General features: G+C 43.4%; 1 protein-coding gene across 1 annotated transcript in view; it reads right to left on the bottom strand.

Moving 5' to 3' along the window:
• Spats2 (spermatogenesis associated serine rich 2) overlaps positions 1-26,921 on the bottom strand; it is a 73,269-nt gene that overhangs the window by 18,472 nt on the left and 27,876 nt on the right. The window contains exons 3-8 of the mRNA XM_006974398.4: positions 25,153-25,232; positions 20,628-20,736; positions 19,612-19,661; positions 15,275-15,533; positions 13,578-13,757; positions 10,376-10,511 (exon numbers count right to left, since the gene is read on the bottom strand). Of these exons, the coding sequence (XP_006974460.1) occupies positions 10,376-10,511; positions 13,578-13,757; positions 15,275-15,533; positions 19,612-19,661; positions 20,628-20,736; positions 25,153-25,232 (814 nt within the window). The remainder of the gene's footprint in view (positions 1-10,375; positions 10,512-13,577; positions 13,758-15,274; positions 15,534-19,611; positions 19,662-20,627; positions 20,737-25,152; positions 25,233-26,921) is intronic.

Below are 26,921 nucleotides of genomic sequence, written 5' to 3'. Positions count from 1 at the left end.
ATAGACCACTGTTTTATCTTGGTAAATTTTCTGTTTTTTTTTTTTTTTAAAGTTTTCATCATAGAAAGTTGGAGAACTATGTTTAACACAACATAAACAGAGAGTAGAAAGTTAAAATCAGAACCTCAGAAAGGCTAGGTATCGGATAATAGAAGAGGCTTTTTTTTTTTAACAATTAAAGACAATAATGTACTGTAATTCAACTTTCTAAAACAGAAATTTAACTAGAGTTTCCTATCTGTTGCTGAGCTAAACATGGTCCCAGTATGTAAATGTGGCGAGATCCATTGCCCATGGTGTGAATAGTTCTCAGATATCATAAATGCATTAGATATCAGAATGAGCTCTCAGAGAATGATAAAAGGCTCCTTCAGGCTGTCAGACTTTCCATGACCTTGCTCACCCCAACACCTCAGGCACTAAGCTTTCCTCAGGCTCTCCTCAAAGGCAGTCTGCCACACAGCATTGGGGAGGCTGTGAAACGGTTAATGCAATTTGCTCAACACTGCTGGCACCCTGCTTGGAAAGACTTGGTCTTATGAAGCTTGAGCCCTTACACAGTGCACAATTTTTCTTTTTCTTTCTTTCTTTCTTTTTTTTTTGGAGACAGTGTTTCTCTCTGTAGCTCTGGCTGTCCCGGAACTCGCTCTAGAGACCTTGAACTTAGAAATCTGACTGCTTATGCCTTTGCCTCCCAAGTGTGGGATTAAAGGCATGCACAACCACCCAGCCTGGTGTAGATCATTTCTGCATCTTTTCTTTAGTCAAGAAATACGCTTCGCAAGACTGGTCGCTCTTACCAGGGAACACCGACGGCTGGTGGTCTCCGCCCCCCACGCCCCCCACGCCCCCCAGGACTCTTGTAACACTGCAACTGCTTACCTTACTCTAAAGCTTTCACGTAAGTTATTGCTGAGCAGCTGCTACTGCAGCATCACCACTGGCCTCTCTGAGATACATTCTGTGCCTGTCATTTCAAGCAAGGTCTTTGATTGACATCCCTAACATGAAACTATTCATTTTGAGTCTAGCCTTGCCTTCAGTAGTTCCTCAGTACCAAAAATAATTATCACTTGTTTATGGTTATTGCATTAGAAAAACAGTATTTTAAATACAACTGTGGTAATTCTACAGCTAATTATGTAACAGGATAACACTGTTTATTATAAAACGATAATAATAAACCACTTAGTAATATTCTCAGGTAATATTTTTACTTGATTTTATTTGCTCAAAACTTAAAAACACATTTACTCTAATACTTTTGCGAATCAAAGCAGAAATTGAAACAAAGCCAATTAAAAACAATCTTTTTTTCCTTTTAAGACTTTAATTCTTCCCATTTTAAAGCAAATGGGAATTAAAAGAGAAATATCAATAGTGGTTTTTTTTTTTTTTTTTTGGTTTTTCGAGACAGGGTTTCTCTGTGTAGCTTTGCGCCTTTCCTGGGACTCACTTGGTAGTCCAGGCTGGCCTCGAACTCACAGAGATCCACCTGGCTCTGCCTCCCGAGTGCTGGGATTAAAGGCGTGCGCCACCACCGCCCGGCTCAATAGTGGTTTTTATTATTTATTTATTTATTGAAACAGGGTCTCTCTACATACATCTGGCTGTCCTAGAACTTACTATGTAGACCAGGCTGACCTCAAACTGACAAGATCCTCCTGCCTCTGCTAGGACCAAAGGTGTATGCCACCGTGCCCAGCAGCAGTTAAGTTCATGGGTGTTTTGCCTCCATATGTGTCTGCGGACCACTTGAGTGACTGGTGCCCTTAGAGGGCACAAGAGAGCTTAAGATCCCCTAGGACTGGAATTACAGACGATTCACAGATGAATCCAGTATGGAATCATCTGTACGGGTGCTGGGAATTGACCCTGGATCCGCTGGGAAAGCAACCAATGCTCTTAGTTGCTGAGCCATCTTTCTAGCCCCTAGTAGTTTTATTAGCGGAGAATGAATGGCGTTTCCAAGCCTCCACATCCCTAGCACTGACTTTACTGGAGAACATTCATTCTCCTGTGCTCAGAACAAAATGGACCATCTAGGGAGTGAGAGCCGCTGAGCAGACCAACTGCAGCAAAACCAAACTCTGGAACTAACGTTCAGTAAACCTCACAATTGTGAAATTCTAATGGTTCTTTTCCTATGGAGGCTTTTACAGAGCATGTGGACAGGACTTCCATGTTTCTTTACTTTCTTGCTTTCTTTTCATTAGCTAAAATTTCTTATTCTTGTGTGTGTGTGGGGGGGGGGGAGACAGAGAGAGAGACAGAGAGAGACAGTGGGGGCCAGAAGAGAGCATCCAGTACCCTGGAGCTGGAGGTACGGGCAGTTGTGAGCACCTCACTGCAGGTGGAGGCACTGAACTCTAGTCCTCGACAAGGCCAGGAAACACTTTTAACCACTGAGCCATCTCTCCACCCCTTTTATTTTTCCAGATAAGAGTTTGGCTATGCATCCCTGGTTAGCCTTGAATTCACAGCAACCCTTCGGTTTCAGCCTCCTGACTTCTGGGTTTACAAACATGTGCCACCATGGCCAGCTGATTTTATATTTCAATTCTCAGAAACAGCTTTTAAAAAGTTTCAGCTTTCAGCTGGGCGATGGTGGTGCACGCCTTTAATCCCAGCACTCGGGAGGCAGAGGCAGGCGGATTTCTATGAGTTCGAGGCCAGCCTGGGCTACCAAGTGAGTTCCAGGAAAGGCACAAAGTTACACAGAGAAATCCTGCCTCAAAAAACCAAAAAAAAAAAAAAAAAGTTTCAACTTTCCTTTCCACTCTTTCTCAATGGGTTCAAAACCAGCCAAAGTTGTTCACACCTGTAATCAATTACAGTACTCAAGCTCTGAGGAGGACCAGTTTGAGGCCAGCCTGGGCTACACAGCAAGACCACATGACTGAATGGTTGTATTTTTATTTTATAATCTGCCAGGGGAAATAAGCAGCTGTAGTCTATACTACCAGGAAGTCTGCGGCTAGGTCTCTAGCTAAGGGAAATGGCTGGAGCGTCAACAGGCTGGAGGGACTGCCTGGATTTTCATCTGAGATCACCATTTGTATTTTGTGCAACTTCTTTATGGAACAATGACGTCCACGTCGAAGGCTCCAGAACAGAGAATGTGTGAACTAGTAAGGGGAAGGAAACAGGGACCCTTGTGAAGACACAGAAAATCAAAGTGTTTTACATGTACTTTGCAGTGGGTAAGTATTAATACCAGGAATAACTTTTGGATTTCATAGAAAATACAAATTATCTGTTAAGACAGAAAAATTATGACTTCTATTCTAAAAAAATTATAATTTATGGGCAATGCAGTAAAAAAAAGAGGGAATAATGTAATCTTTAAAATTTTATTGTATTTATTTAGTTTGTGTATGTGTGCGGCCGTGGCACACATGAAATCAGAGGTTGACTGATGGGCCTTAGTTCTCTGCTCACACTATTTGGGTCCTGGGGAGTGAGCTTAGACTTGGCAACAAGTGGTTTTACTTTCTGGGTCAGCCCACCAAGCCCACAAATGTTTTTAATTTATTTATTTTATTCTTTGTGTATGATTGTTTGATGGCAAGTGTGTCTGTGTACCATGTGCATGCCCGGTGCCTGCAGAGGTCAGAAGAGGGCACCGGGTCCCCTGTAACTAGAGTTATGGTGGTTGTGAACTGAACCCTGGTCCTCTGCAGGAGCAACAAGTGCAACTTCTGAGCCATCTCTCCAGCTCTTCCAACCCAACTTGAGGGTCCCATATGACCCAGGCTGGTTTTCAAGTTGCTATGTATCCAATGACGATCTTCCTGCCTCCATCCACCAAGTGCCAGGATTACAGACATGCACCACTATGCCTGTTTTATATATACATAAAACAGTGTTGGGGATTAAACTCTTGGTCTCTGCATTTTAGCCAAGCACTCTAGACCTGAGTTGCATCCTTTTTTTTTTTTTTTTTTTTTTTTTTGGTCTTTTGAGAAGGGTTTCTCTGTGTAGCTCTGGCTCCACTGGAACTCGCTCTGTAGACCAGGCTGGCTTTGAACTCACAGAGATCGGCCTGGCTCTGCCTCCTGAATGCTGGGATTAAAGGAGTGTGCCACCACCTCACAGTCCGTTCTGTTTTCTTAAGGGAGAGACTAGACACAGATCCTCGGGCAAATGCTCTTGTTCATTTAGTCCTGACTTTGCTCTTCTCTTCGGTCCTCTCCTCTAGCTCTTCCTCGCCTTTCTGCAGGCCTCGGGTCTTTCCTCAATGCAGTGCCCCACGTCTACCTTCTACCAACAGAAACTGTCCTGCTTCCTCCCCAGTTCTGATAATGAGTCACTCCTTCCAAAAGTATTTATTAATTAGCGCCACCCACCTTACTCTTATTCATTTAGTTTGAAATGAGGTCTTGCTTTGTTGCCCAGGCTGGTCTTCAACTCCTAGAGTCAAATGATCCTCCTGTCTCAGCCTCTGAATGCTGGTATTACAGGTACATACCACCAACCTCCGCTCCTTAATCTGAATACTGTCCACCCCCACCCCAGATATGACCAAAAGAATACCTCAATCACAAGACTCCAAGCTGTGACTTAATGACAGTGGCCTCAGCTGGGCATGGTGGCACATGTTTTTAATCCCAGTACTCGAGAGGCAGAGGCATAAGGATCTATATGAGTTCTACCTTCCAAATCAGGCAGGGCTATATAGTGAGACCCTGTCTTAAACTGCATTCCCCCCTCCCCCCCCCCCCGCAAGAAAACCCAGGAGTGATTTAAGACCTTCTGACTTAGAAAAACCAAAAGAACGCTGACTATTTTGATGGGGTGTTTCCCCTTGTGCATTTATTGTTTTTTATGCATTATGCATGTGGAGGTCAGAGGACAACTCTCACGTTGGTTGGCTTCTTACACCGTGTAGGACCCAGGGACTGAATTCAAACTGTCAAGCTTGGTGGCAAGTGTCTTTACTCACGGAACCATCTTGCTGGCCTTAAACTTTATTTTTTTAAACTTAAAACCCCTCATTCCAACCCTGTTGTACAATGACAGAGGTGTAAATCCTATTCCTAGTTTATATGCTACAGCCGTTCCGGCTGAGGATGGAAAAATATATGTGATGTATATCAAATATGTCTAGCCTTTCAAAGCTTAAATACGGGAAATAAGTCATCAAGAGTGTATGAAATGAAGATTACTGGGTCAGAATATACCGAGATTCAAATACTGGATCTGCATCTTGTGGTATCATATATTTATTTGTGCTAGTTAGTTTTGTCAATGAGATCCCTGGAAAAAAGATCTCACCTGAGGAGCAGCCTCCATCAGACTGGCCTCTGGATGTCTGAAGGCATTTTCTTGACTGCCAACTGATGGAGGGGGCCCAGCCCACTGTGGGCCTTACTGCCCCTGGGCAGGTGGCCCAGGGCTGTATAAGAAGGGTGGCTAAATGTGAACCGTGAGCCCGTCTGTAATCAGTGACTCTGCACAGTGCCTACTTCCGTTCTGCACTGGCTTCTCCCAGAGAAGAACTGTGAACTGGGGCAATTAAAGCAAATAATCTTTCTCCCCCGGCTTGGTTTTGGCCAGTGTTGTCACAGAGATAGAAGGAGACAAGGACAGCCAGTATTCCTAATAGTAATTTTCACAGATGGTTAAGAGACCTTTTGAATGTTGGGGTTTCATAAAACTAAAACGTTATTTTTATTCAAAAAGGAACCCTAGCATATCTTCTGTTGGCTTTTTGTAGCCAACACACTGAATGACAATCTTCCACCACACACCACACCTTCCAGGATGCATTTACTCTACATCCTGCTTCCTTAATAGTCTTAAACTTAAGCCAAGTAACTACTCTCACAATGTCAATTTTATTGATTAAAAGAAAAGTAAATCTGGGTCTAAAAATGATTATCACTGAAGCCATCTTAAGGAAGGACAGACTTTAAATTTAGAAACCAGGATTCTGATTTTACTTTCCTTCAGGTATGGGTCAGCTTTACAATCTTATTGTTGCCAATCTGTTAGAATCGTTGATCTTTGACACTGTAACAGACACAAACGTGACTTTCTAACTGGCATTTACTCCAAGCTGTCTGGTGCCAAATGCCGTTGGCTGGCCTGCCCATCACTCCCTGGACTAACAACCATTACAACCTGGACTACAGGTGCACAGGAGAAGGCAGCTTTTAACGCTTCCTGAGCCTAAGGGCCCAGCAGGAAAGGGCAGGAATCTCTGTCCTCAAGCTCAACTGGCCTGGTTGTTGGCCTGTTGATCAATACTAAACACAGTTCCAGGGAGGAAACCATTTCACCTGTGTTTATTGAAGGAGCGCTCTCCTGGCTGCGTTCCAAGACAGCAGGAACTCACAAATCCCTCTCAGAGGTGTGTTTCCTGGCTTAGGCTTGCTGACTGGAATTAGGTCCTGTGGCTGGGTAAGCAGTAAACTGGATGATCTTAAGAGACTAGAGACCTATCAAAACAAAGTTGTGATAAACTATCCTTAGCTCTGTTTTTCCAAATGTGCCACCAAAGTGGTAATAATCTATACAAGAAACACGGCATTTCATCCTTGCAGATGTTCAGAACAGGCTACATCGGTTCCCTAGAAGTCACAGCAAAAACAGTGTGGGGACCTGGCTGGACTCAGCTAGAGTCACAGACGACGCATCAAGCGGGAACAGTGGCACCAATTCACACGGAAAGAGGAGTCTGAGTTTGGAGACAGCGAGCGATTGGCAGGAGCAAGATGTACATCAAGAAAGAGGACACGACCCAAAACCGAGGCAGAAACCGGGGCTCCAGGGAAGGTTAGACTAGGAGGTGAACCAGCTGTCTTACTTTCCTGGAGCTGGGCAAGTGACACAGGCTTTAAAAGCACTTAGAAGGCTGAGCACGAGGACCACAGGTTTGAGACCAGCCTGGACTACGTAGGAAAACCCTCTCCTCAAACACAAGCACACGAGTACGTTTTGGTTATAAGGACAATGTTTTGGAAGAGTTGTTTCATTTTTATTACCTCACTATTTTTTCAATCCCAGAGACAAGGAGGACTGAGGGAACCCACAATCCCAATCCTCTCTGCCCAGGCCCTCCCTCCATCTACTGTGGCACACAGGGAACAAAGAGATGTGGTCATTGACAACTGTGGAAAGCAAAGGCTCTTCTCATCCCTCACTATGAACGAGAGCGGTTCCTACATAAGGAGATGGACAGGCCTAAACCCTAAGTCCCCCTAATGGCCTGACTCCCTGATGTTTTCTTTTTTAAAATTATATTTATTTGTGTGTCTGTGGGGTAGGGGAGGTGGGAGGTACATGCCATGGCATACTTGTAGAGTCAGAGAACAGCTTTAGGGAGATAATTCTCTCCTTCCACCATGTAAGTCCTAGAGCTCCGGCTCAGGTAGTCAGGCTCAGAGGTAAGCACCTGCTGAGCCGTCCTGCCAGCCCTTTCTTGGCGTTTTTGAAAATTTGGTCCAAACCATTCTTTAAAAAGCATCCCTTGAAAATACAACTCCTAGCTGGGTGGTGGTGGTGGTGGTGGTGGTGGTGCACGTCTTTAATCCCAGTACACAGGAGACAGAAAGAAGCAAGACAATCTCTAAATTCAAGGTCAGCCTGGTCTACAGAGCAAGTTCCAGGACAGCCTGGTCTACACAGAGAAACCCTGTCTCAAAACACCAAACAAACAGAGAAACAAAATAACCGAATAAATACAATTACCCAGAAAAGAGCTATGTTTAAACACATACCACCTTAATATCTAATTAAAACAGCTTTAATATACCAGCATAAATTTCAACAATCAAACACATTTGATGAAAAAAATATAAGTTCCCTATGGTGATATTTTATTTGTACTGAAATGTGATTTTAATTTTATGTTAATAAATAAAGTTGCCCTGGGGTCAGAGCTATTAGAGCCATAGCAAGAGCGTGGTGGTTAGAAGAGCTAGGTAGATCTCTGTGTGTTCAGGGATACAGCCAGTATTGGAGACACACGCCTTTAAGACCTGGAGGGCGGTACTTACAGGCAGTGACGAGGCAGTCATGTGTTTGGGTTTACAACCAATGAGAAGGCAGAACAGAAAGACTATTTAAAGACAGACACACAGGAAGTACCTCTCTTTCGGGGAAGCTAGGAGCACTGCAGGAGGTAAGATTTTAGCTCTGAGCTCTGACCTCTCGGCTTTCTCTTTTACATTGGTTCTGTGTTTCTTATTTTAATAAGACGATTGGTTACATCTACAGTTCCCCCTTTAGTTCATAATGCAAATTAGAATCGGAAAGCACTGAGGTTCAGTGTTAAACGTTTTTTTAAAAAGTGTTTTCTGGGCTGGAGAGATGGCTTAGGGGTTAAGAGCACTGCCTGCTCTTCCAGAGATCCTAAGTTCAATTCCCAGCAACCACATGGTGGCTCACAACCATCTAAAAATGAGATCCAGTGCCCTCTTCTGACCTGCAAGCATATATGCAGGCAGAACACTGTATACATAATAAATAAATGAATAAATCTTTTTTTTTAAGTGTTTTTCTTAGTGAGGAAGTAGTTTTAATCCCAGCACTGGGGAGGCAGAGGCAGGCGGATCTCTCAGAGTTCAAGGCCAGCCTGATCTACAGAGTAAGTTCCAGGACAGCTAGGACTACACAGAGAAACCCTGTCTTGAAAAACCAAATAAATAAAAGAATGAATGAAGGGAGGGAGGAAGTATTTTCTGGGGCCTGGGGAGGCAGCTCAGTGGGTAAGAGTGCTCTCTCTGCAACATCAGGGCCTGGGTTTGAGTCCCCAGCACCACACAAGAGACTAAGCACGGCTGCACATGTGTGTAAGCCCGCATTGAGGGGTAGGGGTGAAGAAGGTGGATTCTGAGAGCTAGCTGGCCAGCCACCTAGTATAAAAGGAAGTTGGGGGCTGGAGAGATGGCTCAGAGGTTAAGAGCACTGGCTGCTCTTCCAGAGGTCCTGAGTTCAATTCCCAGCACCCACATGGTGGCTCACAACCATCTGTAATGAGATCTGGTGCCCACTTCTGGTGTGCAGACACACATGCAGTACAGAACACTGTATACATAATAAATAAATCTTAAAAAAAAAAAAAAAAAAAAAAGGCAGCAAACTAGTGACCAGCCAGAGCTCCTGTCCTAAGGCAATGTTTCGGTGACACCATTACACATACTGCCCTGTTCTAGCCTCCACATGCACCCTCACTCACACGCACACACCACACTCCCCTCCACACACACACAAAGTCTTTTCAAGGGAGCTGGCTCAGGGAGCAAAGCACTCACAACACAAGTGTGAGCACCTCTGTCTGACTCTCCAGAACCCAGACAGTCAGACATGGGCAGCACCTGTCATAAGCCCACGGTTCCCATGGTAACATGGGAGGCAGAGACAAGAGAACTCTGAAAGTTCTTGGACCAGCCAGCCTGGTGTACTGCAGGGACAAACAGGAGACAGGTTTCACCAAGGTGGAAGAAGAGGACCACTGCACCAACGCCTGAAGTCGTCCTCTGATCTCCACACATGCTCCAAGTACACACACACACACACACACACACACACACACACACACACACACACACAGTATTTCCAAATCTCTGTACCAAACCTGCTTTTCCCCAACAGAATACAAACTAGTGCATTTTAAGAAATGAGTCCAAGCCAGATGGCAGTGGCACACTCCTTTAATCCCAGCACTCAGGAGGCAGAGGCAGGCAGATCTCTGTGAGTTCGAGGCCAGCCTGGGCTACAGAGTGAGTTCCAGGACAGGCTCCAAAACACACAGAGAAACCCTGTCTCGAAAGAAAAAAACAAAAACAAAACAAAACAAAAATAAATAAGTCCAGGAAAAAAAAAGAATCCAGACCACAACTGAAAAACCACAAGATCAAAAGTAAATGAATGATTAACAGGGCACAGACGAGATTATTAGGGTGAGATAAGATGAAAAACATAAAAACAGGCATTTTCTACTTGACATGTTTCAGTTTTTTAGTTTTTGTTTTAAAATGAGATCTTGAGTGTGGCCAGGCTGGCCTGGAAACTGTGGTGATCCTCCTGCCAGCCTCCCGAGTGCTGCGACTACAGGGTGACCCAGCGTACTGGTTTCTACTTCCGTTTTCGTCTAGCAGTGTGTCAGTCATTACACTGCTGGCTCAATGGATGGACCCTCGTCTGTAATTAATTGTCCTTTTCCAGAACATATTACCATTCAGCCCATTTCTAGAGCACTGTGAGGAGTTTGCCGCTCAATCCCACCCTGCGGCAGAACGTCAAACACACCACGGATGTGTAAGTTCCCCACTGTGTAGTCACAGGGGGTTGAAGAAGCTGGTGGATGGCTGACCGTATTTATAAACGAACGCCGCACTCACCACAGGTCAAATGCAACTTCTCTTACCAGCTCTGCAGTTCAGCAAAGGCTTGTTTCATCTTCTTAATGGATGCATCCATCTCTTCTTTAACTACAACTCGATATCGCGCAAGAGATACTGTGCAGCGCTGGAGGTCTTTCACAGACTTCTCAATGTTAGAACCTTGGAGCGAGAAAAACATTATTTTAAAAAGGACCGGGTAAATTAAAAGTTGGATCTGAACGTTTTAAGTAAACATCATATGTACTAAGACTATAAGCCAAATGATCACCCTTTCCAAGAAAAGAAACTGTTTTTCAAATTTTGTTTTTTTTGGGTTTTTTTTTTGTTTGTTTTTCGAGACAGAGTTTCTCTGTGTAGCTTTGCACCTTTCCTGGAACTCCCTCTGTAGCCCAAGCTGGCCTCGAACTCAGAGAGATCCACCTGCCTCTGCCTCCCGAGTGCTGGGATTAAAAGCGTGCGCCACCACCGCCCGGCCAAATTTTGTTATTTTTTAAATTAAGTATCCTAATGAAAATGAAGTAACAAGAAGTGGGTTTACCCTCCCACATTAAACAACTGACACATAACACAGATGAAGTGTATGGAATAACGGCTCCATAGCAACGGACAGCAGACAGACAGTCCTTCCCCCAGAAACGCCGAGACAAGTGAAGCGAGGCCTCAGCCTGCCCCACCTTACCGTCCGCAGTTTCTAAACTGCAACACAGGGAGAGGAAACCCCATGCCTGGCAGGCTCCTCAACTAAACAGACAGGGAGGCCAAGGCTAGAGTTCTCAAGATGGAGCACACAGAAACCTACACGATGAAGCAGTAACAGGCAGACAGATCCTACAAGTCTCGGCACCAGCCAGTGCGCACATACACACACACACACACACACACACACACACACACACACACACACACACACAGAGGACATCCCCAAGTCAGCAGAGGAGTGGACGACGGCCAGGCCTCACCCAGGCCAGCTTGCACACACTAGGGACACAGAAAAACCTCACGGCACACACAGCAGGCTGCCTGGACGGAGCCTGCCCCAAGAGTGAAGCAAAATGAGCTCTAGTCTCAAGGTTGCTCTCATCCAATCTCACAAGACTCAGAAGCTTCACAAGGCTTTCACATAACTGAGTCACAGAACAGACACAGAATATTGAAAGAAATTCAAATATCTAGAAATCAACAAAGAAAAATGTACAATATTTGGATTCCATTAAAAATAATCATCAGGCATATAAAAATAGAAAATATATATTTAAAAATAAAACATGATCGCCTATGAATAGAAGATCACCAGAAACAGATGCAGAAATGACATGTGCTAGAAGCAAGCGTGAAAGACATCCATCCAAAGCTGAGGATTGGGCTGGAAGACGGCTCAGTGGTTAGAGCACTGCCTGCTCTTCCAGAGGACCCAGGTTTGACTCCCAGCACCCACATGGCAGCTTGTCTGTAACTCCAGTTCCAGAGGATCGTGAGCTCTCCTCTGGCCACCAGGGGTACTAAGCATACAAATGGGGCACAGACATATATGCAGGCAAACTAACCACACACATAAAATAAATTAAAAGCAATTTTAAGCTGGGGACTTCAGGTCAGTGGTAGTGTTTGCCTGGCATGCCCTGGGCTTAATCCCTAGTACCATAAAAGAATACGTGTTTGAGGGGAGATATCAAACAACTATCAGACAAATACAGACACATGTTAAACAGAGATAGAGAAGACATTTCAAAACTCAACTGAACTTTCAGAAATGATCCAGGCCCACCCGAGTTGTCCTGTGTTTTCTGTTTCTCTCCCCTCTATTTCTAACTGAGTCTCTCATCCCTTACTCCTCAAGAGTCTCTGGGGTAAAAAAATGTGGGAGCTGCTCTCCCACACCCTCTGAATGAATGAATGAATGAATGAATGAATAAGTAAGTAAGTAAGTAAGTAAATAAATGCTGGCCGGGCGGTGGTGGCACACGCCTTTAATCCCAGCAATCAGAAGGCAGAGCCAGGTTGATCTCTGTGAGCTGAAGGCCAGCCTGGTCTACAGAGCAAGTTCCAGACTAGCCAGGACTGTTACACAGAGAAACCCTGTCTTGAAAACAAACAAAATAAGTAAATAAAAGTTTTAAAGCGTAGCTCATATGGAATAAATAAGTTAATAAATAAATAGCTCAACTTACGATGGTCCTCTATACTTCTCCCTGTTCACTTGAGTGGACCACCAAGCTTAGATGTATGAAGTACAGATGGGCTCTTTAATAACTAACTGTTCATTTAAAGAATTAATATAACATATAAGAAAACACGAGTTGTTGGGTGTGATGGTGCACACCTTGAATCCCAGCTCTGCGGAGGCAGAGGCAGGTGGATTTCTGTGAATTTGAGGCCAGCCTGGTCTACAAAGAGAATTCCAGGTCAGACAGAGCTACACAGTGAGACTCTACCTCAAAACAAACAAAATACACACACACATAAAATTATTCCTAGTTGGTGCTAAGAACTATCTGCTGTTGTTGAGATAAGGCCAACTGCTTTAGTCTAGAAGCTGTGGTCTTCCTTCCTCAGGCTCCTGAGTTCTAAGCACTACAACTCCCTGCCAAAATGATTATAATAGTCATATTTTAAAAGCTAAGAGCTGGGGCTGGAGAGAAGGCTCAGTAGTTAAGAACACTGGCTGCTCTTCCAGGGGACCTGGGTTCAATTCCCAGCACCCACATGGCAGCTCACAACTATCTGTAACTCCAGTTCCGGGGGACCTGACACCCTCACACAGACATACATGCAGGTGAAACATCCTTGCACATAAAATAAAAATAAACTATAAAAAAATGTTGGGCTGGAGAGATGGCTCAGCTGTTAAAGGCTAGGCTCACAACCAAAACAAAAATGTCCAGAGCTACCACGCATCAATACATGTACTTCAGAGGACACGCTCTGCTGGACTTGAGGAGGAGCACGGAGCTGGGGAGAGCAGTGAACGTGCCCTGTCAGACACAGGAGAACAAACAGGAAGGAAGCAGCAGCAGCAGCTGCAGTGGTGAGCAGGGGAACAGGTCAGTGCTCGCACCTGGCGGGAGGATTTGCCTGCGACTCACACAAAGGTCCCTGTTGCTGTGTCAAGACACAGGCAGGGACCACAGCACAGATGGAAGATCACCTGAGGCCTTCTGGGACTCCAGCTACAGGAGTGACAGTCAAAAGTTGTTTTTTTCTCTCCCAAGTGGGTCTTGGACTTACCTAGCTTTTTATTGGTAGAAGACAGTGGAACATTCTCCACTCCCAGACTTGAAACCTGGGCTCCTGTGGTGGTCCGAGAGTGAGATTTGGCAGCATTCCGGGATTGCTGGGCATTCGGAATAGTGTGCGCAGTCAAAGATTTGGGCTCAAAGTCAGAGACACCATTCTCCAGCACAGATCCTGTCCAAGACAGAGGACAGGGGTTTGGAGCACAGTGTGGGGTGAGTTACCTAAGCCACATTCAGTACAGAAAGAAAGCAGATAAAAACACGTTAGACGAAGCCATGCCCATTAAAAAGGCTGTTAGCTTCCATGAGCTGCAGTGAAGAAAAAAGTTTCATAATGTCTCGGGGAAAGATAATTTAAAAGCTTTAGCGAACAGAGAGGGACGCACTGGAAAATGAAGAGAGTCTGTGCACAATGAGCCGGAATGTCCTGGTTATCTGTGGTTTGTTTTGTTTGCAGTCACGTATAATATTTCTTTTCTCTGTATCTATTTTTAAAAAAAAGTGTGAATTAACCAATAAAAGAACAGCTAAAAAGCAGAATAAAATTCTCACATTAGTGTTCCCTTTATGAAACCTGATATACTAAAGCAAAGGGAACAAGATTAATAAACAAGTAATTTTATAAAATGTAAGCAAGTTATATATTTAATCGTTTTATTATTTTGTGTGTAAGGGTTTTTGCCTGCATGTGTATCTGTATAGCACATGCAAGCAGTGCCTCCCGAGGCCAGAAGAGGGCCTCTGCCTCTCAAGTGCTGGGATTAAAGGCGTGAGCCACTGTGCCTGGCTTCCAAACAAGTTATTTTTAAAAAAGAAACAGTCTCCTCAGCCCTTATCAAAACTGTTAACAAACAAATGTACAAAATATATGATTTCTAACTATTAGCTAACCTTAATTCTTAACCAGAAAACAAATGTAGGGAGGCTGCAGAGATGGCTCCACAGTTAAGAACACTGCTGCTCTAGAAGAAAACCTAGATTCAGTTCCCAGCACTTTACATGGCAGCTCACAACCATTTGTAATTCCAGTCTAGGGGATTCAACACCCTCCTCTGGCCTCCACGGGCACCAGGCACACATGTGGTGCACAGATATACATGCAGGCAAAACACTCATACATGCAAAATAAATCAATCTAAAAAACAACTTTAAAAAAGAAAACAAATACAGGACTGTAAAGAAATCTTTTAAAAGATCACAAAAATCTAGTTGTTAAGAAAGCTATTATTGCAATTAATATTACATATTCCTACAATATTTTTACCTATGTTCTTTCTGAACTCAAGACTGCTCAACTAATTCACCCCACACTGTGCTCTAAACACTGTATCCTTTCTTGGACAGGATCTGTGCTGGAGAATAGTCTTTGAGTAACATTCCTTAGACATCCTGAGAACAGCGTCATACTATCAGCATTTTAAAAGATCTTTAAAAAAGGCACCCACCCCTCTGTTAGTCAATGTCAGAAGTATTAGTACTGTATATTTTAGAGAAAATTTTGAGACAAGGGAACAAGAATTCTACTTTTTAAGGTCTTTAGTAAGTTATTAATACTATAAAGTAAAAGACCAATTATACTTAATGTAATGATAAGTGTCTCAACTAGGAGACCCCTCCCACCCATTTTTTGAGTGAATTAACTTCCTAAAACCTGTCTTAAACAAACAAACAAAAACCCAAAAAACTCACCGGTTCTGTCCAGTGTATCTGGTGTGGCAAACTCAGGATCTTCCAACTCTCTGGCATCTATTGAAAGTGTCTCCAAACCTTCACTGAGTGAGTCCACAGACTCGGCATCATTGATGGCACCGTTAACATGGTAGCCGTTAACGCCCCCTTTCTCTGAAGATACAGGCTGATCCTCCTGAGTGGGCACCGACTTACTGGAGTCTGGGGCACTGCTATTTGCTTCTGATGCAGGTTTTGGTTTGCTTTTCTTCTTTTTGTTCTAAGGTTATCAAAGATTTGAAAAAAGAAAAGAAAAAGCAGACCCTCCAACACAACTCAAGAGGTTACTAACCCCAGCTACAAAACAAGTCACTGTCACCAATTTTGTACACCTTCTTCTAGAAATTGAAGATAATTTTGTTTATGCTGAACTAATGACAAAAATACTTTACTATGTAAAACTACATTTTGAATGAACTCAAAAGATTTTTCATAGCAAAATCTATCTTTTTATTTATTTTTATTTTATGTGCTTTGCTATTTTGCCTATATGTATGTCTGTGAGACAGTGTCAGATCTTGGAGTTACAGTTGTGAGCTGCCATGCAGGTGCTGGGAATTGAACCCAGGTCCTCTGGAAGAGCAGTAAGTGCTCTTAACCACTGAGCCATCTCTCCAGTCCTGCAAAACCTATCTTAAGCAAAATAAAAAGTTACAAAAAGTAAAAAAAAAAAAAGTGTAACATTTTGAAAGTGAAATATAAACAGAGCTCTAAATAGCCACAATAACCCAATAGAGAAAAATATAATCTATAAATAAGTTAATGAAGTATAACCTCAGTCCAATAATCGACAAATAATGTAACCCGCACTGCAGAACGGTTTTTCAGCTACTAGACTAGCAAAGGCCAAAGAGTTTAATGACATGAAGTTTAATGTTCTACTCAACAGACAGCTTTGACTGCTCTGGAAATAAACAGACATTTTCATAAACATTAGTGTGAGTGAAAATCTAGTAATGCTTTTGAAAGTTACAGATGCACACACCTTTCAACCAGCAATTCTAATACTAGCAATTTATCCTGGCCAGGACTGACAAGTGTAGACAAGATGATTCATCACAGGACTGTTACATTAATATTAATAAGGATGGAGAAGCCATGCAAATATAGGTCAGTGGGGGACTTACACATTCCAGGCTCTGTTACACGGAACATGCAAAGAAGAAAGTATGTATTTGTAATTGTTATGTGAGTAAAGCATCTTGGAAGCTCTATGAGAAATTAATAAGAGCTTGGGGCTGTAGCTCAGTGGTAGAGCACTTGCCTAGCATGCATAAGGCCCTAGGTTTGATCCCCAGTGCCAAAAACCAAACCTAAATAAATAAATGAACAAACAAACAAACTGATAACACTGACTGGGGAAAAGAGGCGAGGCGAGGCTGTTCCAGGTATTATATTTATACCTTGGAAACCTGAGCCGTGGGAATAAAAAGGTCTTCGTCTCTGTTGCGCGGCAACACTCAGCTCTACTCTTAAGGCTGACGGGTAAACCAGGTAGCTCCCCCGCCAGGCCTTTGGAGGGCCCTGTCCAGCAGGACAGCTCCTGAAGGTGGCCTTCAGTTTTCTCCCACGTCATTTCACACATGTGCGTAGCAGCAGCGCACAATCACGTCTCACTAGGCTAGTCCGAGACTTGGGTGTAACGGAGACAAGCACCGGGAAGCAGCAGACCGCATCTCCTCTCTTCCACCAGAGCAGGCCACACTCACACCTTTGCAACCACGCGCTTGTCTTGTGTTGTTAATCATTTATTCTGAGGTCAATGAATTACGACACTGGTGTCTTCTTGAACACTCAAAGTATGTATGCTGGGTGAAATCAGCGAAACAAATATGAACAGCAGCAGGCACAGGAAGCTTCATGAGAACCTCAACAGTGTACGTGCCTCTGGAAAAATTCTCGAAGGTTAATAAAGCCAAAGCTGGCTTGGTCAAGAAATCATTTCAGGGCTGGCAAGACCCCTCAGTGGGTAAAGGCTCTTCCACACAGCCTGGCAGCCTGAATTCAGTCCCCGGAGTTGTACTCTGTACTGTGGCACTTACACACCTACACTTACACACATGTACAGCACAATAATGAAATGTAAAAGCATTTCAGAACACAACACTAACTTAAATGAAGAATACTCCTAACAGAGTTGGTACTTAATTAAAATCCACACCTCAGCATCCTTAAAGGAGCTAGCCCTGGGGCACAGAGCTGTGGCAAGAATTCTGAACCCAACTAGTATTCCGTGAAGGAAGCGATTTGATTTTCAATGGATATAAGTAAGGGATTAAGAACGACTATGTCAGGCGTTATAATGAGATGTGTATGTATTAGGATTACAGTAGTATTTTACTTTTGTTGTTTTTTTTCCCCCCAGACAAGGTTGTGTAGACCACATGGCCTTGAACTCCTGACCCTCCTGTCTCAGCCTTCTAAGTGCTAGGATCACAGGTATGTGCCACCATATCTACATTTTCCTACTTTATAGATGAGCAAACTAAAGTTAAATAATACCCTCAGCTCACAAGACCAGATGAAGCAGAGCAGGACAGAAATCCAGTTCTGACTGGCTCTGACTGGCTCTGAAGCCCAGTGCCTTCCGCTCTTTAACCTGTAACATCGGATGTCTCAGGAGGCAAATAGCCCGAGAAGCAAAATGTGGGCTGGTAAGACAGCGGCCGCGGCGTCAGGACACGTGACAGTCGAGTCCGGCAACCTGAACTCCTGCCCGGAGAGCACGTGAAGGTGAAAGGAGAGAACTGACCCCACAAAGCTACCCTGACTCTGGGAGCATGCACAGGCAAACATCCAAACAATAATTAATATCGATAGAAGGATGAAGTGTTTATGGAAGCAAAAGCTGCCATCTGGCTTTAAGTCAAAACTCTACTACTCGGGACTGTAACACAGTTGTCTGACCTGAAAATCTCAACTGTTTCAGCTAATCGAGGAAGCAAATCCTGCTGGCAGCCAGTCACCTCCCCCAGAGGCGATCTCTCTGTCTCTCTCTGTCTCTGTCTCTTTCTCTCTCACACACACACAAATACAGCAGGGTCTCATTGTCAAAAACGGCATTTTTGAGACAGTAAACAGAAGACATATGTAAACTTCTTCTTTCAAATATTATGGACTATATGGATGAGCTGGCTGTGACATCTTATTCAGAGATCACCAGAGTAGATTTGGCTGATCTGGCCAGCTAGGCAGGTGTCGTCCCCCCTCCAGCCACAATGCTCCTCTGCTGGAACCTCCAAAGAAGCTCTTTTTTTTTTTTTTTTTTTTTTTTTTTTAAGATTTATTATGTATACAGTATTCTGCTTGAATGTGTCCCTGCAGGCCAGAAGAGGGCACCAGATCTCATTACAGGTGATTGTGAGCCACCATGTGGTTGCTGGGAATTGAACTCAGGACCTCTGGAAGAGCAGTCCGTGCTCTTAACCACTGAGCCATCTCTCCAGCCCAAACATTTCTTTTTTTTTTTTTTTTTTTGGTTTTTTTTTTTTTTTTTTTTTTTTTTTTTGGTTTTTTGAGACAGGGTTTCTCTGTGTAGCTTTGCGCCTTTCCTGGAGCTCACTTGGTAGCCCAGGCTGGCCTCGAACTCACAGAGATCCGCCTAGCTCTGCCTCCCGAGTGCTGGGATTAAAGGCGTGCGCCACCAACGCCCTCCAAAGAAGCTCTTAAATATTACCTAATATTCTTTAAAACCTTTTTTTTAAAGATTTGTTTATCATGTATACAGTGTTCTGCTTGCATGTACGCCTGTACCCCAGAAGGAGGCACCAGATCTCATTACAGATGGCTGTGAGCCACCATGTGGGTGCTGGGAATTGAACTCAGAACCTCTGGGAGAGCAGCCAGTGCTCTTAACCTCTGAGCCATCTCTCCAGCCCCTACACGGTTTTTTGTTTGTTTTTCAAGACAGGGTTTCTCTGTGTAGTTTTGGTGCCTGTCCTGGATTTCACTCTGTAGACCAGGCTGGCCTCAAACTCACAGAGATACGCCTGGCTCTGCCTCCCGAGTGTCTTAAAGGCATATGCCACCACTGCCCGGCTCTTTAAAACCTTTTTAAAATTTATGTGGAGTGCTTTGCCATCTTATACTTATGTGCACCTAATGCTTGTGGAGGTCAAAAGAGGTCCAGATCCCCTGGACCTGGTGAGCTGCCATGTGGAGCCAGGAACTGCACCCAGGTCCTCTAGAGGCAAGAGCAGTATGCTACTCTTACCTGCTAAGCCATCTTGCCAGCCCCTAAAGCCTCATTTGAAAAAAACAACACCAATATCATGATCTCACATGTAATTCATGTTTACCTTTTTCTTGCCTGTTACTATCCATTCTTTGAGTACTTCACTGGCACTACCTGAAAAAGAAATCAAACAGAGATTTCCTCTTGTGCCACACACAAAGTCAAGGAGGAATCAGTGCATTTCCTAACTGCTGGTTACTGTGGTGAGACAACCCTGTCTTGTTTCAGCTACACTGAGGTCTCCTGCTCATTTAAGATTCTTTATCGAAACATCTTGGTCTGAACACAAAGACTAGTCTTCACCTAAGTGTGTTGTCTTCTCCCCTCCATGTTACATACCGTCTTGACTGTGGTGTTTGGGAAGGGCTACACCCGACAAGAGACTCAAACCCTAACATTCTAAAGAAAACGTGACGATAGGGAAATGCTCTGTAGGCTTGGACCTGTTTTTCCTATCCTTGCAAATCCATGAAAACGCAGCAGAGAGCCTTGATCTGACACCACTCTGCTCACAGGCAAGACAGCTTAAGAAGTTTGAAACACTATTAACTCGACAGATCTAAGGAGCGGAACAAGGCTTTCGCTTTCTATGGAACATAGAGAAAACATAGGAAACTGCACTCGTACACTCGAGTCACCTGCCAGAAGCAAACTGAATCACAGTGAGTTTGTCCTGGAGTTGGTCATCTGTTCCTGGGCCACTGAGTTACCCCTTTGCAATAGCCACTTAAATTACTTTGTCCAATTCCATCAAATCCCTTATGCCATCAGCTGCACAGTTTGTTTGGGGGGGGGGGGGGTCCCTCACTATATAGTAAGAGACTGGCCTGTAACCCACTATATACGCAAAGCTGGCCCCAAGTCACAGTCCTCTTGCCTCCCCGCTCCAATTCTGGGGTTACAGAATGCGTCACCACACTTGGTCTGATTTCTTAAACACTAGTAGAGAACACTTTTAATAACAAAGGAGTTTTCTGAGTTTCCTCTTACTGGCCCTCACAGTAACACAAGATGACAGTACTGTCATCAGACTGTACACTACGGCTCAGGTTCCAAAGTCTAAACTCGAGACAGAATTACCTTCCATGAATGCTTGTACTGTTTTGTCCACACAATTATCGAAGTGCTGCAGAACCAGGATGATTTCATTGTTGCTCTTATTAGGAACTATTGCACGCACTGCGTTTATCTGCAAAAGATGACAGGGTCATTTAATTCTAACATGAGTAGGTCACTGGCCAGCTGAAGGGTGTCAGGGAGAATAACAGTGTCGTTTTCCTCTCAGCAATATTATCACTCTGTAATGTCAGTAAGAACACACACAACCATCGCACTGGGAATAATAAACAGAAAAATGATAACACCACATGAAAACTTAATTTCAAAATTTAAAAAGGCAGAAACTTTTTAGAAATAGAAGGGCACCATTCAGATGGTCAGTGAATAAAAGCATTTACAGTGCTGAGCAGTGGTGGTGCACACTTGGTAGGTGGAAGCAGGCTGATCTCTGTGAGTTCAAGGCCAGCCTGGTCTATCAAGCAAGTTCCAGACAGCCAGGACTGTTAAACAGAGAAATCTTGTCTCAAACAACAAAAAGATGTGGTATTACTTAACTGTAGTTTCATTTACGCGCCAGCTATTAGTTTACCATCAGTAGGGGCTAGAGATGTGGCTCAGTGGTTAAGAGCACTGCCTCCTTTTCCAGAGGACCTGGGTTCAATTCCCAGCACCCACATGGCAGCTCTTAACTGTCTGCAAATCCTGTTCCAGGGGATTCAACACCCTCCCACAGATATACATACAGGCAAAACACCAATGTACATAAAACAAATAATTTAAAAAATAAAATAAAAATTTCCATCAATGGTTCTTCACTGTAAGCATACTATATTAGGAAATTGAATGAACCACTCACCCTAACAGCTTAGGTTTGGTTTTTTTTTTTATGTCTGTGTTATGTCTGTGTGAGTGTGGTGTGTATGAACAGATGTACCTGGGTACAAGGTCCCATGCACCGTGTAGAAGCCAGAGGCCATTGGCGGTTCTACTCTAGAACTCTCCACTCTTTCCCTTGAGACAGTCTCTCACTGAAGCTGGGGTGAGGCTGGCAGCAGAGGCACCAACGATGCTCCTGTCTCTGCCTCCCAGTGCTGGGGCCACAGGTCTATGCAGTGTGTGTGGGTTTTGTGGACCTGAATTCAAGTCCTCAGGCCCGCACAGCAGGGGCTCTCACCTCGGAGCAACTCAGATGTTTATATAGCACTATTCAAACACTCTTACTTTGTGTCAATTAGCTGTATAAAGTCTACAGAGATAACGTACAGAGATACTGAGTTATTATAAGCTATTTTGGGCGTATAAAACATAACGAACAACTGGTAATAACCCAGCTTAATAAAACAAAACAAATGCAAAGAAAGCCCAATGGACATCTACTAAATCCTAGTTCTCCTGAAATTCCTACTCCAGAATATGATTTCATTTCAGTATATTTGCATTTTCATGATGTGTGTATATCTCCATAGGTAATATAAGCTATTTTATATTATATAACTGTCAGTTTTTTGTTACTCACTGCAGCTCCAAACCTAGACCACAGTCTGACGTCTGCTGCTGCTGAGTCCTTAGTGCCTAGAACAACACTGGGAGCGACGAAGGCCATGTCTTCTGTCTACTAGAATTCTGGTGGCATGGGACCTGAAATCAGTACTTCTCTGATAATGCCACCCTGCTCTGTCAAATGGATGTAGCCAATTGTTTGTGTTGGTTTGTTTGAGACAGGATCTCACTATGTAGCCTTGGCTGGCCTAGAACTCACTCCGCAAACTCATAGCTCTGCCTCTGCCTCCCGAGTGCTGGGACTAAAGGCGTGTGTCCCACGCCCGGCAGATATTACAATTTCGTCACTTTTTCCATAGGTGTTTTAACTAAAAACAAAATATTCATATACACATGTGCATGCAAGAACATGTGCATGACATGTGTGCAGAGGTCAGAGGACAAGCTCAGGTGTCCAGTGTTTTTCTTTTTCTTTTTTTCTGGTTTTTTGAGACAGGGTTTCTCTGTGTAACAGTTTTGGCTGGAACTCCCTCTGTAGACCAGGCTGGCCTCGAACTCACAGAGATCCACCTCCCTCTGCCTCCCGAGTGCTGGGACTAAAGGCGCATGGGCCACCTCCTGGCCCACTGTTTTTCTTTTGAGACAGGCTCCCTTACTGCCCTGGGCTGGGCTGGCTGGCCAGCAAACTCCAGGGGTCTACTTCACCCAGCTTTCTCTTTATGTGACACTCTCCTCTGACCTCCTCGGGTATCAGGTACACACACGGAACGCATGTATACATGGAGGCAAAACACACATACACATAAAAAAACTCGGCCCCAAATATTTTATTATCATGTATCTATTTTACATCTAGCAATTACAATGATCTCTTTTTTGTTTTTGTTGTTTTGCTGAACCAGGGTCTTTTACTACGAAGCACAGGCTGCCCTCAAACTCAGCTTACCCCACTTCAGCCTTCCAATGCTGAGATTACAGACAGGCAGCACCATGCCTAGCTTCACTGAGAAACTCGTCTGTCCTGTTCTTTTGTTTTCATGGATTTTTCTGTGTAGATAATTGTCTTTTCTTCCTTTTCAATTTTATTTGTCTTACTGTACAATATATAACTAATTATTTCTTAAGGAAGTGCTAAGGGTGTTTTTGATAGAAAACAGTAGAAATCAAGATCTAGGAGTTATATGAGCTTATTGCTACTAGGAAGTCACTGTACATCCTTTCAGTGGATACAATAAGAGATGTTTTTTGTCAAATCACAAGTACACACTGACATCCTCAAATCAAAGACAACATTGTCATCAAATTTTAGATATGGATTTGTTTTGACCTTTATACCCTAGCCAATTACCATGTATAATTAATATCTGTTAATTAAAAAAAAAAACATGCAGGGTGGTGGCAGTGGCGCACGCCTTTAATCCCAGCACTCGGGAGGCAGAGCCAGGCAGATCTCTGTGAGTTCGAGGCCAGCCTGGGCTACAGAGCGAGATCTAGGATAGGTACCAAAACTACATGAAGAAACCCTGCCTCAAAAAACAAAACAAAAAAAAAAAACCCACTAAAAATTCTGTCTCTGAGACAGATGTGGGGGCACACACCTTTAATCCCAGCACTCGGGAGGTATACAGTCAGTACTTCTATGAGTTCAATGCCAGCCTGGTCTACATACCAAGTTCTAGGCCAACCAGGGCTACAATAGAGAGAGGGGCCTGGAGAGATGGCTCAGAGGTTAAGAGCACTGGCTGCTCTTCTAGAGGTTCTGAGTTCAATTCCCAGCAACCACATGGTGGCTCACAACCATCTGTAATGAGATTTGATGCCTTCTTCCTATGTTTCAAAAAAATAAACAAAAAAATAGATGCTTTCTCAATCATATAAATATTAGTAAAAGCATTAAAACTGAATGTCTTCAAAGAATTCAGAACCAATACATATGGAAATATCCAAATAAAATCATCTTTGAGGGGATGGAGAGATGGCTCAGAGGTTAAGGGCACTGGCTGTTCTTCCAGAGGTCCTGAGTTCAATTCCCAGCAACCAAATGGTGGCTCACAACCATTTATAATGAGATCTGGTGCCCTCTTCTGGCCTGCAGGCATACATGCAGACAGAACACTGTAGCTGTATACATAATAAATAAATAAATCTTAAAAAAAAAAATCATCTTTGAATTGGACGGTGGTGGCGCTCGCCTTTAATCCCAGCACTCAGGAGCAGAGGCAGGTGGATCTCTGTGAGGTAGAGGCCAGCCTGGGGTATAGAGTGAGTTCCAGGACAGCCAGGGCTGTTATACAGAGAAACTCTGTCTTGGAAAAAAAAAAAAATCACCTTTGCACATTTTAATAAACTGGTTCCGGGGCTGGAGTGATGGCTCAGTGGTTAAGAGCACCAACTGCTCTACCAAAAGACCCAGGTTCAATTCCCAGCATCCACATGGCAGCTAACAACTGTTCGTAACTCCAAGATCTGACACCCTCACATGGACATACACGTAGGTAAAACACCAATGCACATAAAATAGATAAATTTAAATAAAAAATAAAATAAAATAAATAAACTGGTTCCTCAGAACCATGGTGGCAGTCACCCTTGATTGTATAGTGGCATTCTGTTTTGTTACAGGATCTCATTTTCTCTTTGTTTTTGTTGTTTTTTTTGTTTTTTCAAGACAAGGTTTCTCTGTGTAGCTTTTGCGCCTTTCCTGGATCTCGCTCTGTAGTCCAGGCCGGCCTCGAACTCACAGAGATCCGCCTGGCTCTGCCTCCCCAGTGCTGGGATTAAAGGTGTGCGCCACCACAGCCCAGCTCATTTTCTCTTTTTTTTGAGACAGGCATCACTATCCCTGGTTAGCTTTGAACTTACTATGTAGACCAGATTTCTAGCTTCACAGAAATCCACCTGACTCTGCCTCCTGAGTGCTGGAATTAAAGGTATATGCCACTACGCCTGGCAGATTTCATTTTCATAATGCATTTGTGAGTCACTGCTTATATTAATAAATTTTCCTATGGTATTCAAATTTAATATCCAGGGTAATTAATCTTACCTTCTCCTTCATGTTCTCAAAAGTTCCTCCCTGGGCCAGTACAGTATTGGACTGCAAATCAAAAATGAATCCTGATGAATCTGAAAGAATACAAAGAAAAATATATTCAACCTGATACAATCTATGTTATTTTATTCATTCAAGACAAAAAGATCAAAAATAGCTACTTTTTCCCCATGTAATTATTAATAATTTAGTTACTACTTAGAAAATTCAATTACATAGATAGCTCATATGTAACTATATTTTGAGTTGGTCATAAAATGAAATTTTTTTAATTTATTTATTTTTTCGAGGCATGGTAACACACACCTTTAATCCCAGAACTCAGGAGACAGAGGCAGGTGGATCTGGGTGAGTTCAAGGACAGCCTGGTCTATAGGGTAAGTTCCAGCATAACCAGAGATACATAGTGAGACCTTGTCTCAAAAAAGAAGAAGAATTTATGGGTATGAGTGCTTGCCTGCATGTATATATGTATATGTACCACATATGCCTGGTACCTGCCGAGTCCAGAGGGGCTCTGAATGTCCTAGAAACGGAGTCTTAGACAGTCGTAAGCTGCCAGGCAGTGCCAGGCAGGTACTGGAACCAAACCGAGGTCCTTTGCAAGAGCAGCAAGTGCTCTTAACTGTTTGTTTTTTTAAAGTAGGTTTTGAGGAAACTAGTAATATGCCAACTGTATTAAGAGTATCCTATAGTCCTTAATCTCTTTCTTAATTATCCTCCCTTAATTTATAAGCTACCCCTAAAAATGTTATGTAAGCAAGTAGCTCCCTATGATATTGTGAGTGGAGACTGAAGCATCTGTAACTAGTAACAAACGTAATTTCTGTCTTCTAGACCGCCATGCACATATTCTTAGACTGTGAGCTTCATGACTACATTCACTGATTGATGTCCCAGATTTAACATGTGATGAAGCCATGTATCCAAGTTTTACTAACACTATATCCAAGCCTTGTGTTCAGCAAATGAAACCATACTCAATAAGCAGGGTAAACAAAACCAAACCTGGAAGGAGTGACTTAATGTGAATGATTAAAAATAAAGTCTAGCTTCTTGGCACAAATTTAATAAAGGCTATTAAATTTAATAAGTTTAATCAGGTGTTGTTGTTGTTTTTACTAAACTGTGACTACATAATCAGCAAATTACCGAAGCACCGTGAATTACCACAGTACTGTGTGTGTGTGTGTGTGTGTGTGTGTGTGTGTGTGTGTGTGTGTGTGTGAGAGAGAGAGAGAGAGAGAGAGAGAGAGAGAGAGAGAGAGAGAGGGAGAGAGGGAGAGGGAGAGAGAGGGAGAGGGAGAGAGGGAGAGAGAGGGAGAGGGAGAGGTGCAGGGAGAGGGAGAGAGGGAGAGAGAGGGAGAGGGAGAGGTGCAGGGAGAGGGAGAGAGAGAGGGAGAGGGAGAGGACATCAATCATCTACTTATGGTTAGGACTCAAACCACCAATCTTTTAGGGGAGGGGCAGTTGGATCAAAACAGCAATTTATAGTTTCTACTAGAGGAGGATTACGAGCCTTTCAGCTGTTCCCTTCACAACACACCAGCAAACACAAACTTCGGAGAAACAAATGCACTCAGCTCCATATTATTTGAGTTTATCCAGTATGCCAATTAACATAAAACTAACATGTACAAAGCAAACTGGGTGTGGTAAAGTATGTCTGTAATCCCACCACTAGATGGGTGAATGCAGGAAAGGGGGAAGTGGGAGGGAATGAAAGGGAACAAATCCTAATTGATAAAATTGGAATAGTTTAA

This window comes from Peromyscus maniculatus, chromosome 20, assembly GCF_049852395.1.
Source record: "Peromyscus maniculatus bairdii isolate BWxNUB_F1_BW_parent chromosome 20, HU_Pman_BW_mat_3.1, whole genome shotgun sequence".
NCBI lineage: Eukaryota > Metazoa > Chordata > Mammalia > Rodentia > Cricetidae > Peromyscus > Peromyscus maniculatus.
Note: the sequence above shows the minus strand (reverse complement) of the source record. Positions and strands in the feature narration are given on the sequence as shown.